Source organism: Sinocyclocheilus anshuiensis, unplaced genomic scaffold (assembly GCF_001515605.1).
Source record: "Sinocyclocheilus anshuiensis isolate Anshui unplaced genomic scaffold, SAMN03320099.WGS_v1.1 scaffold415, whole genome shotgun sequence".
Taxonomy (NCBI): domain Eukaryota; kingdom Metazoa; phylum Chordata; class Actinopteri; order Cypriniformes; family Cyprinidae; genus Sinocyclocheilus; species Sinocyclocheilus anshuiensis.
This window is the reverse complement of record NW_015552655.1, coordinates 1,062,615-1,075,166: the sequence shown is the minus strand read 5'-3', so window position 1 is coordinate 1,075,166 and position 12,552 is coordinate 1,062,615. Positions and strand designations below refer to the sequence as shown.

Genomic DNA, 12,552 nt, shown 5'->3' with positions numbered 1-12,552 from the left:
TTAACCTTAAACCGCATAAACACATTTCATTACACCAAATACACAAAATAATGTTCTTTTTTAGCAACATCATATGCTAATGTTTTTTTCTCTCGTGTTGTTGTATTTCCTGTTGAAATGTGAAAATCCATATATTGGGTCAGTTTACCAGAAAAGACTGTACATTTTACATGTTGAATGTTTATTTGGTAACACTTTACAATAAGGTTAACATTTGTTAACTACAGCAGTTAACATGAATAATACTTTTAAAGCAGTTATTAATCTTCCTAAACATTTACTAAAACATCATTAAAATCAAAGGTTGTATCTGTTAATATTATTTAATGGAGCTCAGCTAACATGAACTAACAATGAATAGTTGTATTTTTTATTAAATAATATTAACAAAGATTAATAAATACTGTTAGAAATGTGTTGCTCATTGTTAGATAGTGATAGTTAATGCATTAAGTAAAGTAACTAATGGGACCTTACTGTAAAATGTTACCATTTATTTAGTCAACTAGCACTAGCATTAAAAAAAACTTCAGTGATTATATTTTATCTTCAAACAACAAGTCAAAAAAAGCAGGGGTGCAACTGATCATAAATCTCACAGTTCGGATCATATTACAGATTGTAAATCACAAATCGGGGCATTTTTCTTTATTATTTAAAGAACACTAAGTACTTCATCAGTACCACAGCAAAGACTAGTTGCGTAATGTTTTTACAGACAAGTGAACAGTCAGTAATAAAACGAGAACAAATAAACAAATTATAACTAAATGTCATAATGCCAAAAAACTAAAATAAAAAAAAATGGACAGTTTAAGAGTGTTCATAATGTAATGACAGTCAATGGGGTCCAAAACAACAACAAACTTCCTCTGTATGGACAAAAACACAGACATTTTTTCAAAATATCTTCTTTTGTGTTCTGCTGAAGAATGAAGGTCATGTGGGTTTGGAGAGACATGAAGGTGATTAAACAATGACCGTATTCTTCCTTTAATGTTCTGAATAAGCCTTGATGGTCTTAAATAAGCCTGAATAAGCCTTAATGCTTATTTTTCTGTAGATTTTGGGGTTTTCTAGACATGTTTTGTAATATTCACCACTACACTACATTCTATATAGTAGGGTTTGAGTGGTCGTTACAGAAACACATGCTGAAGAGCAGCTCTAAATATAGCGTGAGACTCTAAACGTGTTCAAGCATTAGGCGTCCAGTCAACACCAGACATCCTGACCTCTCACAATACCATTTCATCCACTACAGCAACTGTTTCTGATGGGACCGATACAATGAAAACCCTGCTGATGACATCAACACACACTCACACGTCAAAATCATCTGCATTAGAAAGCATTTCAAGTGGGTCTGTGTGTGTGTGTGAAACAAATAGCAGTGTTGTTAGTCTGAATTAAAAGTGATAAAAAGTGAAAAACCAAAGACTCTTATCAGTGTTATTTTAATATTATTTGTGTGCCATTACAGTATTTATTAATGTTTTGAACTTTTTATTTCCATTTTTAATTTTAATTTTAGTTTGTTTTAGTAATTTTGTTTAATGTGTTTGTCATTTTAATTACTTTTAGTGTAGTTTAATCTTATTTCTATTCAGTTTTATTTAGTACTTCAGCTTAAAATTTCATTTTTTGTTGGCAATGCAACATTTCTCATTTAGGTTTTGCATCTGATAGTTTTATTTTCTTTTATTTCAGCTTAGTTTCAATTACCAAAAACTGTTTTAAATTGTTTTCTGGTATATAGTATACAATATACACACACACACACACACACACACTATATATATATATATATAGTAAGCACATTGCTCTTTTGCATTGTCAAAAACAAAAATACAGCACAACCACTGTGGACTGATTCACAAACAAATGACTCATAAACTCTTCGAAATCTTTTCATGAATCACTCAAAAGGACTCACAAACTATAATTAACTCATTAATTGCCCAATCTGTAAAAATGTTACTAAATTAACATCTCTGACTACATGTTTGTGTGTAAAGTAATAGTTCACCCTAAAATTAAAACCCTGTCAACATTTACACATCTTCATCTCTTTGAATACCCATATGACTTTCTTCTATGGAATACGAATGTGGAAGCCAATGTCTTCCAAGTAATCAGCTGTCAAGCAAGATTTTCAGTGAATAGAAACTTTAGTGTCTGTTCCTTACGCATATCAGTAATATGGCTTCAGAAGATCTGGGATATAGTTTACAAGTCACATGGACTGCTTTCTTTGATGCTTTTATCCTGGCTAAAAATGTTTTTTAAAAAATCCCTGGTAGCCCAAAATGAATTTAACTAGCCCAAATAAAAAAAGACATCGGCTGAAATTCATTGTGGACAAATCAGCATGATCGAAAACTTCTGTGATTGTATTTTTTCTTCAAATAACAAGTCAAGAGAGTAAGGGTGCAACGGATCACAAAACTCAGAGTTCGGATCATGTTACAGATTTTGAATCACAGATCGGGTAATTTTTCTTTATTATTTAAAGAACACTTTAAATATTTCTTTGATACCACAGCAAAAACTAGTAGCGTAACTAATAAAGGTCAAACATTTTTGAACAGTCAGTAATAAAATAAGAACAAATAAACAAATTACAAACATAGATAAAACAAAGTTACAAACAAAACGTCTAACATTAGTTTTCAGGTACAGAAATGTAATTAAGTGTAAAATAACACTGCACAGTGTTCACTGTATAAATTAAATATAGATTCATATTTGTTAAAGCTGTATTTAGTTGTGTGATTAACATTAATGACACAGACAGCAGCAGGTTTTTATAGGCTGCTGCCCCTTTAAGACCGACTCTCGATTGTTTAAATTGGCAAGATTTAGAAACGTGCAAATGATCAACTACAATCCGTTTATCCCCTACATACTTGTAATCAGACTAGAGTTACTTCATATTAATTACATGATTACATATTACAATTAGGGTTGCAAAAAGGTGGAAACATTCCAGAAATTTTGGAAACTTTCCACCCTTTTGCAACCCTAATTACAATTACCGTATTGGCCCGAATATAAGACGACCCTGATTATAAGACGACCCCCCTTTTTCCAGATGTACCTTTTGGAAAAAGGCTTTTTAAAAACCAAATCTTGTTTTTTCTCAGTAAAACACATTTTGTCTTCAATTATTTTCATATTGCATATTTTTCCTATTTTAATTTTTGTTTTGAAAGTATGGTAAAAACTGGTAAAATGTACCAACAATCACATTTAAAAAATATACACTTTTTTATATACCATAAAAAAAATAAATAAAAAAAAACAGGTAGCCCATCTGAATTAGGACATTTAGGCTATCCATCTAATAGTAGCCTACCAAAATCTTATTAACAGTAGAAGTTTAATCTTACTGTAGTCTTCAAATCTGGGTACTGTCTTACGTTTTAAAATCACAAAGGGAGTTTGGTCCCATCAGGCTAACGTGACAGTCACGACTCATGCAGCTGTAAGGTTTTCTTTTTCTTTTGTTTTGGTTTTTACTAGTGATCTTTACAACACGCATTACATTACGTATTTCGTGGCACACTCGTTTTATGCGTATTTGGCGCCACCTATTGTTGTGGGTGTATTATTGACATGTCAAAGTCTAGACCCTGAATATAAGACGACCGCGTTTTTTCAGATGTATTTCCAAGAAAAAAAACATTGTCTTATATTCGGGTCAATACGGTACATTACATTGAAAACACATTAAATGCACAAATTCACTTTATTTCTTATTTACATGTAATGCAGGGATTCCAAAACTTTTTTTTGTCAGCCGAACATCTTTCACTTAATATATTTACTTCAAGATTTTAAGGTAACTAGTTTTTTTTTTTCACATTTGCATGTTCACGTAACAAATTAAAAATTTTAATTTAACATTTTTATGATTTCATTGATTACTAGCTTTTCATTAAACCTTGATGTAATGTCATGTTTAATGCACTATAATGTTGTTACTAAAAACAAATAGAATATATTTTCTATTTTAATACAAGATTATGCTATTTAAATAATGTGGTAAACGACTAAGGTCAAAAGTAATCCAAAAGTAATCTAGAAGTAGTCAGATTATATTACTTAAAATGTGTAATGTAATGGATTACGTTACTAACTACAATTTTAGTCATGTAATTTGCAATCAGTAATGGACTATCCTACAATTTGTCAGTAATCTACCCAGCACTGGCCACTGGTCACCATTCACTTTCATCTTTCCCAAAATTAGACATGACCTAAGAAACAGTACAAGCAACTGACTGCAATGTCCATCAATAACATCCTCATTTCAGTTGTGTCAAGTTAAACACGGCATCTGACTACAGTCCGTATCTACAAGAGAATATTATCACTCCCTTGTCAAATACTTCTTATTTGTCCTTTTTTCTCTCTCTGCTGCGAGTGCTTCTCCAGAACGAGAAATCCCAGTAATGTGTACATTCATCTCTGTTCCTGGATGTCTGAGTGTATGAGGGAAGTGGGCACAGATGGATTGTGGGTAGCTTTCGGATGTAGCGCCGCTTCACCCACCCACACGCATACTCACATAGAGATCATCATCATCATCATCATCATCATCATCATCACCCAAGCCGGGTCGGACCTGGCCTTCCTGCGTTCAGTAATGACGGACTTTATGTTCATGTAGTTCCAGACATACACTTATGTAAACAAACACACACACACAAAAGAACTCACGATCACGAGTGGGCAGAAGTGGTGCTTAATAACTATCACAAACACGCATGAATACAAATGAAGCCAAACGGCTTTTCATCCTTTATGCTGCTCTTTATACGTCCATCACTCACTTCCCTCCTCCTCTCCGAGAGAAACAGAGATGAAAGAGAAGTGGATGAGATGAGCGAACAGACGAAGAGGAACCGCATAGCCATCAGCAGAAAATACACCTCTGTATATGAAAGCCTTTTAATCATATTCTATATATACCTTAGGACTGAGTTATTTGATCTGAAATGGCCTAAATGAAATGCTTTTTCAGTCAGAAGATCCATCATTTCAGCCATCATTGCCAAGAAGATAAGGAATATTCCTGGTTTAGTACAAGTTAAACTCAATCAATCGCATTTGTGGAGTTAATTAACATAGAAAATAACTTCAACATCTTTAAAAAAAAAAAGGAATAATCTGGTTTACAGTGAAGCACTTACAATGGTGGAATGGACAATCTGTAACATTTAAGTAATCAATGTTTCAATATTACATCCACAAAACATTAACATGATTTTTTGTGTAAAAAAAAACAAAACACCTAAAACCCTAAAAAGACCATAAAATGACAAGAATGATTTGACAGTTCAAATAATACACAGAAAAATTCATTTTAGGTGCTTTTATAAAACTAAGAGCTTCACATTTTAATACCTCTAAATATTGGCCCCATTCACATCCACTGTAACCCAGATTTTGGCTTTTTTAAAGAAAGACAAGGACAAGCTGAACTTGTATTGAACCTGGCATATCCTTCAAAATATTAAATGAAAAAAAAAATACTGTCAACTGCAGTAAAAATCCAACTAAAGTTGTGCACTAAATGAAGTAGTATGCTATTAGGAACATCACATTCACTGTCACGATTATGCACCATGAATCCCTGAATCCAGCCATATTATACCAAACAATGCATATACAAACACACACAACATACAACAGACAGGCAGCAACATAAGCACCCTGAAGGTCTGTCCACACAGAGCCGCCCACATACTGCAGACAGAAACATGGCAACAAGTACACAGTATGAGAATACAACCGTATGAGAATAGTACACACTCACCATGTCATCCAGCGCATAACGCAGGAGTCCATGTTCATACAGAAGGAAAAAACGCCTCTGCCATTTCTGCAAGAGAAGAAATTGAGATTGTATGAGTGAAAAGTGATGCTACCTTCATGTTTTAGATCTGGAAAGTGTTTTAAGTCTGACTTAAGTGTCTAAATAGCTTTTTAGGGCCAGTGTATATAAATTATAACGTATATATCATCAGGCAGGCTGATTGATATGGTACCTGCATGACTGATTTACAGAAGTGGTAACTTCCTGTTACTGTAAATTGGCATTTTCCTCAATTAATAAACATTTTCTGTTTTCAAATATGTGCATTTGGGGTAAATATTTTGTAATAATTAATTTTATTTACAAATACACTATATTGTATACACAATTTTGTCAGTGTCATTAAAATGCATTTTATATATTTATTGACTTTGGAGATTCGCAATAGCCATTTGTTTGACCACCACATCCTACACGAACATACTTGTATATACTACATATACTTTGGGTTATTTTTATCATCTTTCCATCTTGTTTGTCAATCTGTGATTTCCTGTTTGCTGTCGAATCGTTTCCCATCCCACAAACTCCCTCTCCTTTTAATGTACGTACGTGCACACACACACACACACACACACACACACACACTTGACTCGTTCGCCACAAGCATGCATACTGTACAGTAAACACACACACTCACATACACACAGAAAAGCAGCAATCTCTTCACTCACACACAATGTGTGATAATAGAGAAACAATTCTGGGCCCTCATCACGTGAACATATACGTCCTCACCGAAGTCATGGCAAAGAAAGTGGTACCGACTGAGAAGAAGACTGAGTCATTCTGTGCTCTCACTAAACAGATCAGCGCGTTTTTTGTGAAAACGCGTTCTCTGCGCAGCGCATGGTTCGCCAAATCTTCCAGCAAAGCGAGATCAGCCATGACCATATAACTACATTTCCAATCGACTTCCCAACTCTCATTTATAGCTTTTCACACTAATTGTGCAAATGTTTAGCTTGCAATATGAAATTATTAATTGAGTATTTGCAGTTAAAAGACACAGGACACATGCGGCAGCACTTTCTTTTTGTAGTATGGCCATTCTACCACTAGATTCTCTGCGTAAGCATGCTCAGAGTTGTGCCTATATTTACACACATTCCTATGTGTAAGTACAAGTTAATAGATCCCACACTTTGCGTGAAACTGTTCTTACGCACTCATTACGCACACATCTGTGAGTGCGCACTGTTGATAAATGAGGGCCCTAGTCCTTTGTTGCATTAAATATTATGCATAACATCTAGTATGTTCTTGAATGTATTAAACCGCACTAACGATTATAATTTAACCCTCATGTTTGTCAAGATTGACTTTTTTAGGTCCGAGGTCCCAGAGACCCAATGACATGCATGTATATTTAACCATTATATACATATATATATATTTTGGTGTGAAATATGGACCTGGACTTCCATGATATTTGCTCTATTAATGCAGGTGAGAACTAAACTTGACTGAACAGCACATTCTGGAACGTTTCTAAAAATAGTTTTTCTTAAATAGTTTTGCCAAAATGAATTTGCTAGGTAAAAAGCGCAGAGCTGAATTATAATCCATATGCAGTGCAATTATACGAACCCGTGATCTGTGCAGAGGATTGTCAAAGTTTGTTCCTTCAGGTGCCAGGAGCAGCCATCCACCATAGATGGGTTTTGCCTGAAACATGCAACACACAGGGCGTAAGAACAATGAGACCATGATTCAAGACAACTGACCAGTTTTTTTTTTTTTTTACATATTTTAGATAAACCTGCTCCTATATATATATATGCACATAAAAACAAAACAAACTGTGGGTGGTCGCTTTAAATGTCAGTCAGATGGTCTCTTTTTGTCTGCAATGTGGAACAGACTTCTCTCCTATAGTCAGAAAGACTCTGATCATCACACTGGGATATGAGAAAGTATTTTAACATTGAAAAGCACGTTTCACCTTTAAAGAAACATGCCACAGAAAAACACCAAAACAGGAATAACATCTCTGCATGTGAACCTCCTGTGACTGCACAACAAAGTGCCGACGGACAGATTTGTAATATTACAGAGACCTCAAAGAAAGCACGCATGAGAGAAAAATGAAACGCTAGGGGAAAATTAAGGTTTCTCTTCCAAAGCTCAGCAGACTTACTGGAGATCTCAGATAAGTTTCATTTTAGTACCAACTTGGTTTTTTGTTTCTCCTAAAATAGAAAAGAGAAACAAATGAGACCATAGTTGATATAAAGAAAGTATAAAGCTATAAAATAATAGGTCAAGTTTGATTGCAGTTTTTTTTTTTTTTGGCAAATCTCGCCCAGTTAGTTGAAATCTCTTTTGAAACTCCAGAGGAGAAACATGAGATTATAAGTGTTTTTTTTTTCTCAGGAGAAACTTCTGAGAAGCAAGAGACTTCTGTCTGTCTAGGAGAAACAAATTAGAAATTAAAGAGATCCGAGTTTATTTTTCTCTCCTGAGGTATGGAAAAGAAAGAGCGAGCGAATGAATGCCAGTTTATCGTCTGGTTAAAGGAATGTCGGTTTGACAACTTGAACGATGGCCCGTGAAAAAGTCTGAGCAAAAGAAAAACGTTAGAAAAAAGTAAGACTCCTCAGATCAAGTGCAAGAGGAACGAGACAAAAGTGAAATTCATTCTTCTAGTTCTTGCACGGCTTCACTGTACTGACCCTTCCAAAAATAACCCTAAATATTAAACTTATGCAATTAATTAAACCTAACAAATTAAATAGCATGTGCATAATTTCAGTCTGATTTTTGTAAACTTAAACTCAGCATTCAAAATATACTATATATATAACAATGATGTACTGAACTGTGCTTGCTACAGCCTGATGAAAATTAAACGTACCTAAAAGTTTAAGACTATGCTTTTCCTTCAGGAAATGCAAATCTAGTTTCTCCTGATCGCCTGCTAATGGGAGACTCTGTGCTCTGGGAAATCAGTGATGAGGAGCGGACAGGGACACAGAGAGAGACAGAAAGAGAGAGAGAGAGAGAAAGAGAGAGAGAGAGAAAGAGAAAGAGAGAAGGGCTAATGTAGGCCAGATTTTCCTCTTCAATGGCTAAAGTTTGTTCTGTTTATTTTTACAGCCCCCCTTTTTCTCTCATAACAGCAGAACTGAGTGCCGACTGTCTCACAGAGTGTGTGTGTGTCTGTGTGTGTGTGTGTGTGTGTCTGTGTGTCAAGGGGGAGGGTGGATTTCTAATAGCATGACAAAAGCATGGACATAAATATGCGTGGAACGAACAACTCGGAAAAACCTGACCAACTGCAGCGAGACAGAAAGAGGGAGAGAGAGACGGGTATATTGACGTCTGACAGAACGACAGCCCTGAATCATTATGATGGCCTCGTGCGCTGTACACCTGAACAACAACAGCTAGCATAGGGTTTTGCTTTTTCTGATGACAATGTGAGCAATGTTTGCCATGCAATGCATGATGCTAGGATGTTGTTGTTGGTTTCTACATCTGAATCAAACTGTGCATTTAAGTGAATCGATTCATAACACAACAGTTCACTGAGGTCTTTTCAAGTATTGCAATGTTTTAGTAAAGAATATCCTTTTGAATGCAATCATCAAGTATGCATAAAACTCTGGAAATAGTTATGTCAAGATAAAATAAAAAAAAATCATATTTTGAGAATGAAGTAGTATATTGCACAAGTCCAAGAGGCATTCTATTCATTGTAATAATGATGCCATTTCTCCTACTATTGTGGGTTTTTATATTATAAAATAATTAACTCAAGTATTGCAATGTTTTAGTAAAGAATATCCTTTTGAATGCAATCATCAAGTATGCATAAAACTCTGGAAATAGTTATGTCAAGATAAAATTAAAAAAAATCATATTTTGAGAATGAAGTAGTATATTGCACAAGTCCAAGAGGCATTCTATTCATTGTAATAATGATGCCGTTTCTCCTAGGTTCATGGATGAGCTAATGATTTGTTAACATAGTAGAATGAAGCAGGGTGAGGCTGAAAGCCGTCGAAGCGAAACGAGGCGCTGAACGAGCGCGACACACGCCTGGAAAGCAGCGGGGCTTTTATTATGCCACAGTCGAGCGCTTCCGCTCCTTCCGGTCGTGCGTATGTGGGGTAAAGCAGCGCTGTTTTATAATACTAGATACTTTGAAAGTTCTGTTATAAAGCTACTCTGTGCGGTCGTTCTTCAAAACATTTGGGATAGTGCAAATACACAAGTCAGCAAAATATATAACACTGTTCTATTGGTTTTTGGATATTTTAATAAAAAAATCTTACATATTGGAAAGCAGCAGAGCTTTTATTATGCCACAGTCGACTGCTTCCGCTCCTTCCGGTCGTGCGTATGTGGGGTAAAACAGCGCTGTTTTATAATACTAGATACGTTTTAAAGTTCTGTTATAAAGCTACTCTGTGCGGTCGTTCTTCAAAACATTTGGGATAGTGCAAATACACAAGTCAGCAAAATATATAACACTGTTCTATTGGTTTTTGGATATTTTAATAAAAAAATCTTACATATTGTGCCTTTAAACACACAATATACTACTTCATTCTCAAAATATTATGACTTCAATCTTGTACTGCATCAACTGTATCCTCATAATACTATTACTTTATTTTCGCATTTTTGACTTCATTCTCAAAATGTTGCGATTTTAACCTTGTAACGCTAGAAATTTCTTTATTTATGATTTTTTATTCTCATAGTTTTGACTTCATATTCAAAACATTAACTTTAACCTTGTATTGCTATGACTTTATTCTTGCAATTTTGACTTGATTCTCAAAATTACAACTTTAATCATATAATGCTATGATGACTTTACTTGGACTCAAAATATTTTGAGTATTTGAGCTTGCATTTCTGACTTAATTCTCATAATTTTCACTATGCTTAAAATTTTACAACTTTATTCTTGTTTTGCCATGACGTTTTTCATATTTGTAACATTTTTACATGACACTAAAACACCAAAACAAAAACATAACTTTTCGTCCTTTTCTCTGTTACTCAAACACCTGTAATTCAGAGACATTTGTTTCTGACTTAATTCTCATAATTTTCACTATGCTTAAAATTTTACAACTTTATTCTTGTTTTGCCATGACGTTTTTCATATTTGTAACATTTTTACATGACACTAAAACACCAAAACAACAAAACAAAAACATAACTTTCCTTTTCTCTGTTACTCAAACACCTGTAATTCAGAGACATTTGCACCACCTAATCAGTTCTCAATGGATAAAATTAAGCCCGTCCTTTTTTTCTAATTAAATATCTCTGATTCATTTAGAAATACATCACATCACATCACAGAAGTAAAATGGGTTTCTTTCTTTAGAGCAAGAAGACAGAAGAAATGAGAATTAAATACAAAAGAAATTAACTGGGAAGGTTATGACCTCAAATCTGAACCTCTAAAAAACGTAAGATCCACAAACAGGAGGATAAGACTCTTAACATATGACTCTGACTGCCTTAACAGGTACTAAAGTCCTGATTCACTTCACTGTCAACTCAATTTCTAAGTGCTTTCTAAAAAAAAGACTTCTGTGCCGCTTTGAGGCTCATTTCTCTGGATTTCTCCCTCACATTCAAAGACACAATCACTTGCTTCCACGTCCAAATATTCAGTCTTTCTTTGCTTCATCACTTCATTCTTTGATAACAATCCAACCTATACAGTGAGACAGATGGCAAACGGAGGCCACGTCACTTAGTAATATAGCCGAGACCCAGCTGTGTGTGGTAATTTTGAAGAATACAGTCTGGAAACCCCCCCTGTATCTGCGTGTGGCCTTACCGTAAAACTGTAATGGAGTTGGAATAAAGCTTAAAATAGTATAAAGCTCCGATATGACACGTATCTTGGGTCTACAGCTGGTGAAATAACACTAAACTATGCAACTAATTAGTAAATTAGCAGACACTTCTAGCCAAACAGGGTCAGTCCTCTTGGACCTGATCAAGGTCACAATGGCGATGGGTTCGAACCCACAACCTTTTAATTACCAGCCCAGATTTTTAGCAATGCAAAACTAGACGACCAGTTTAAACCTTCTAAACAACGAGCGCAGCAGCTTGAGGCACGTCACTTAACTACAATGTGCATCTGCTAAACGGCATCATTAATTACTACTAATCACTAATTAGTCATCTGGCTGACACCTTTACCCAAAGCAGCAGTTCACCAGAAACGGGTCAGTCCTCCAGGGGTAACCTGAGGGTAAGTGCCTCGATCAAAGCCGTAATGGTAATTAGAATGGATTAACCTCTCTAGGGTTTGAACCTACAACCTTTCAAGCAACCCTGATATTTAACCACTACTCCCAAGCACATGCTGTGGAAAAAACAGATGTTATTATGACCATATCCGATTTTTTGGCCCGTCTGTTTACATTCAATTTAGACACGACTGGTATCCGATATCTGTGTTTACATAATTCCCACCCAAAATGATTGTGAGTGATCGCTTTATAGGCACATGGTAGACCCTCAGGTTTTGAATGGCCGTGCTATTCAATTATTTATATAAGTGAAGTGAAGTGAAGTGACATGTGGCCAAGTATGGTGACCCATACCAGGAATTAGTGCTCTGCATTTAACCCATCCTTAGTGCACACACACAGCAGTGAACACACACACACACCGTGAACACA

At 35.1% G+C, this 12,552-nt stretch overlaps 1 protein-coding gene across 2 annotated transcripts in view; it reads right to left on the bottom strand.

Moving 5' to 3' along the window:
- The window catches only part of LOC107667116 (centrosome-associated protein CEP250-like), a 67,825-nt gene that overhangs the window by 50,787 nt on the left and 4,486 nt on the right, over positions 1-12,552 (bottom strand). For both annotated transcript variants that reach the window (XR_001631756.1, XM_016458701.1), the window contains exons 2-3: positions 7,475-7,552; positions 5,825-5,890 (exon numbers count right to left, since the gene is read on the bottom strand). Coding sequence is in view for 1 of the 2 variants with exons in the window: in XM_016458701.1 (XP_016314187.1) it covers positions 5,825-5,890; positions 7,475-7,552 (144 nt within the window). In the remaining variant the exon portion in view is untranslated. The remainder of the gene's footprint in view (positions 1-5,824; positions 5,891-7,474; positions 7,553-12,552) is intronic.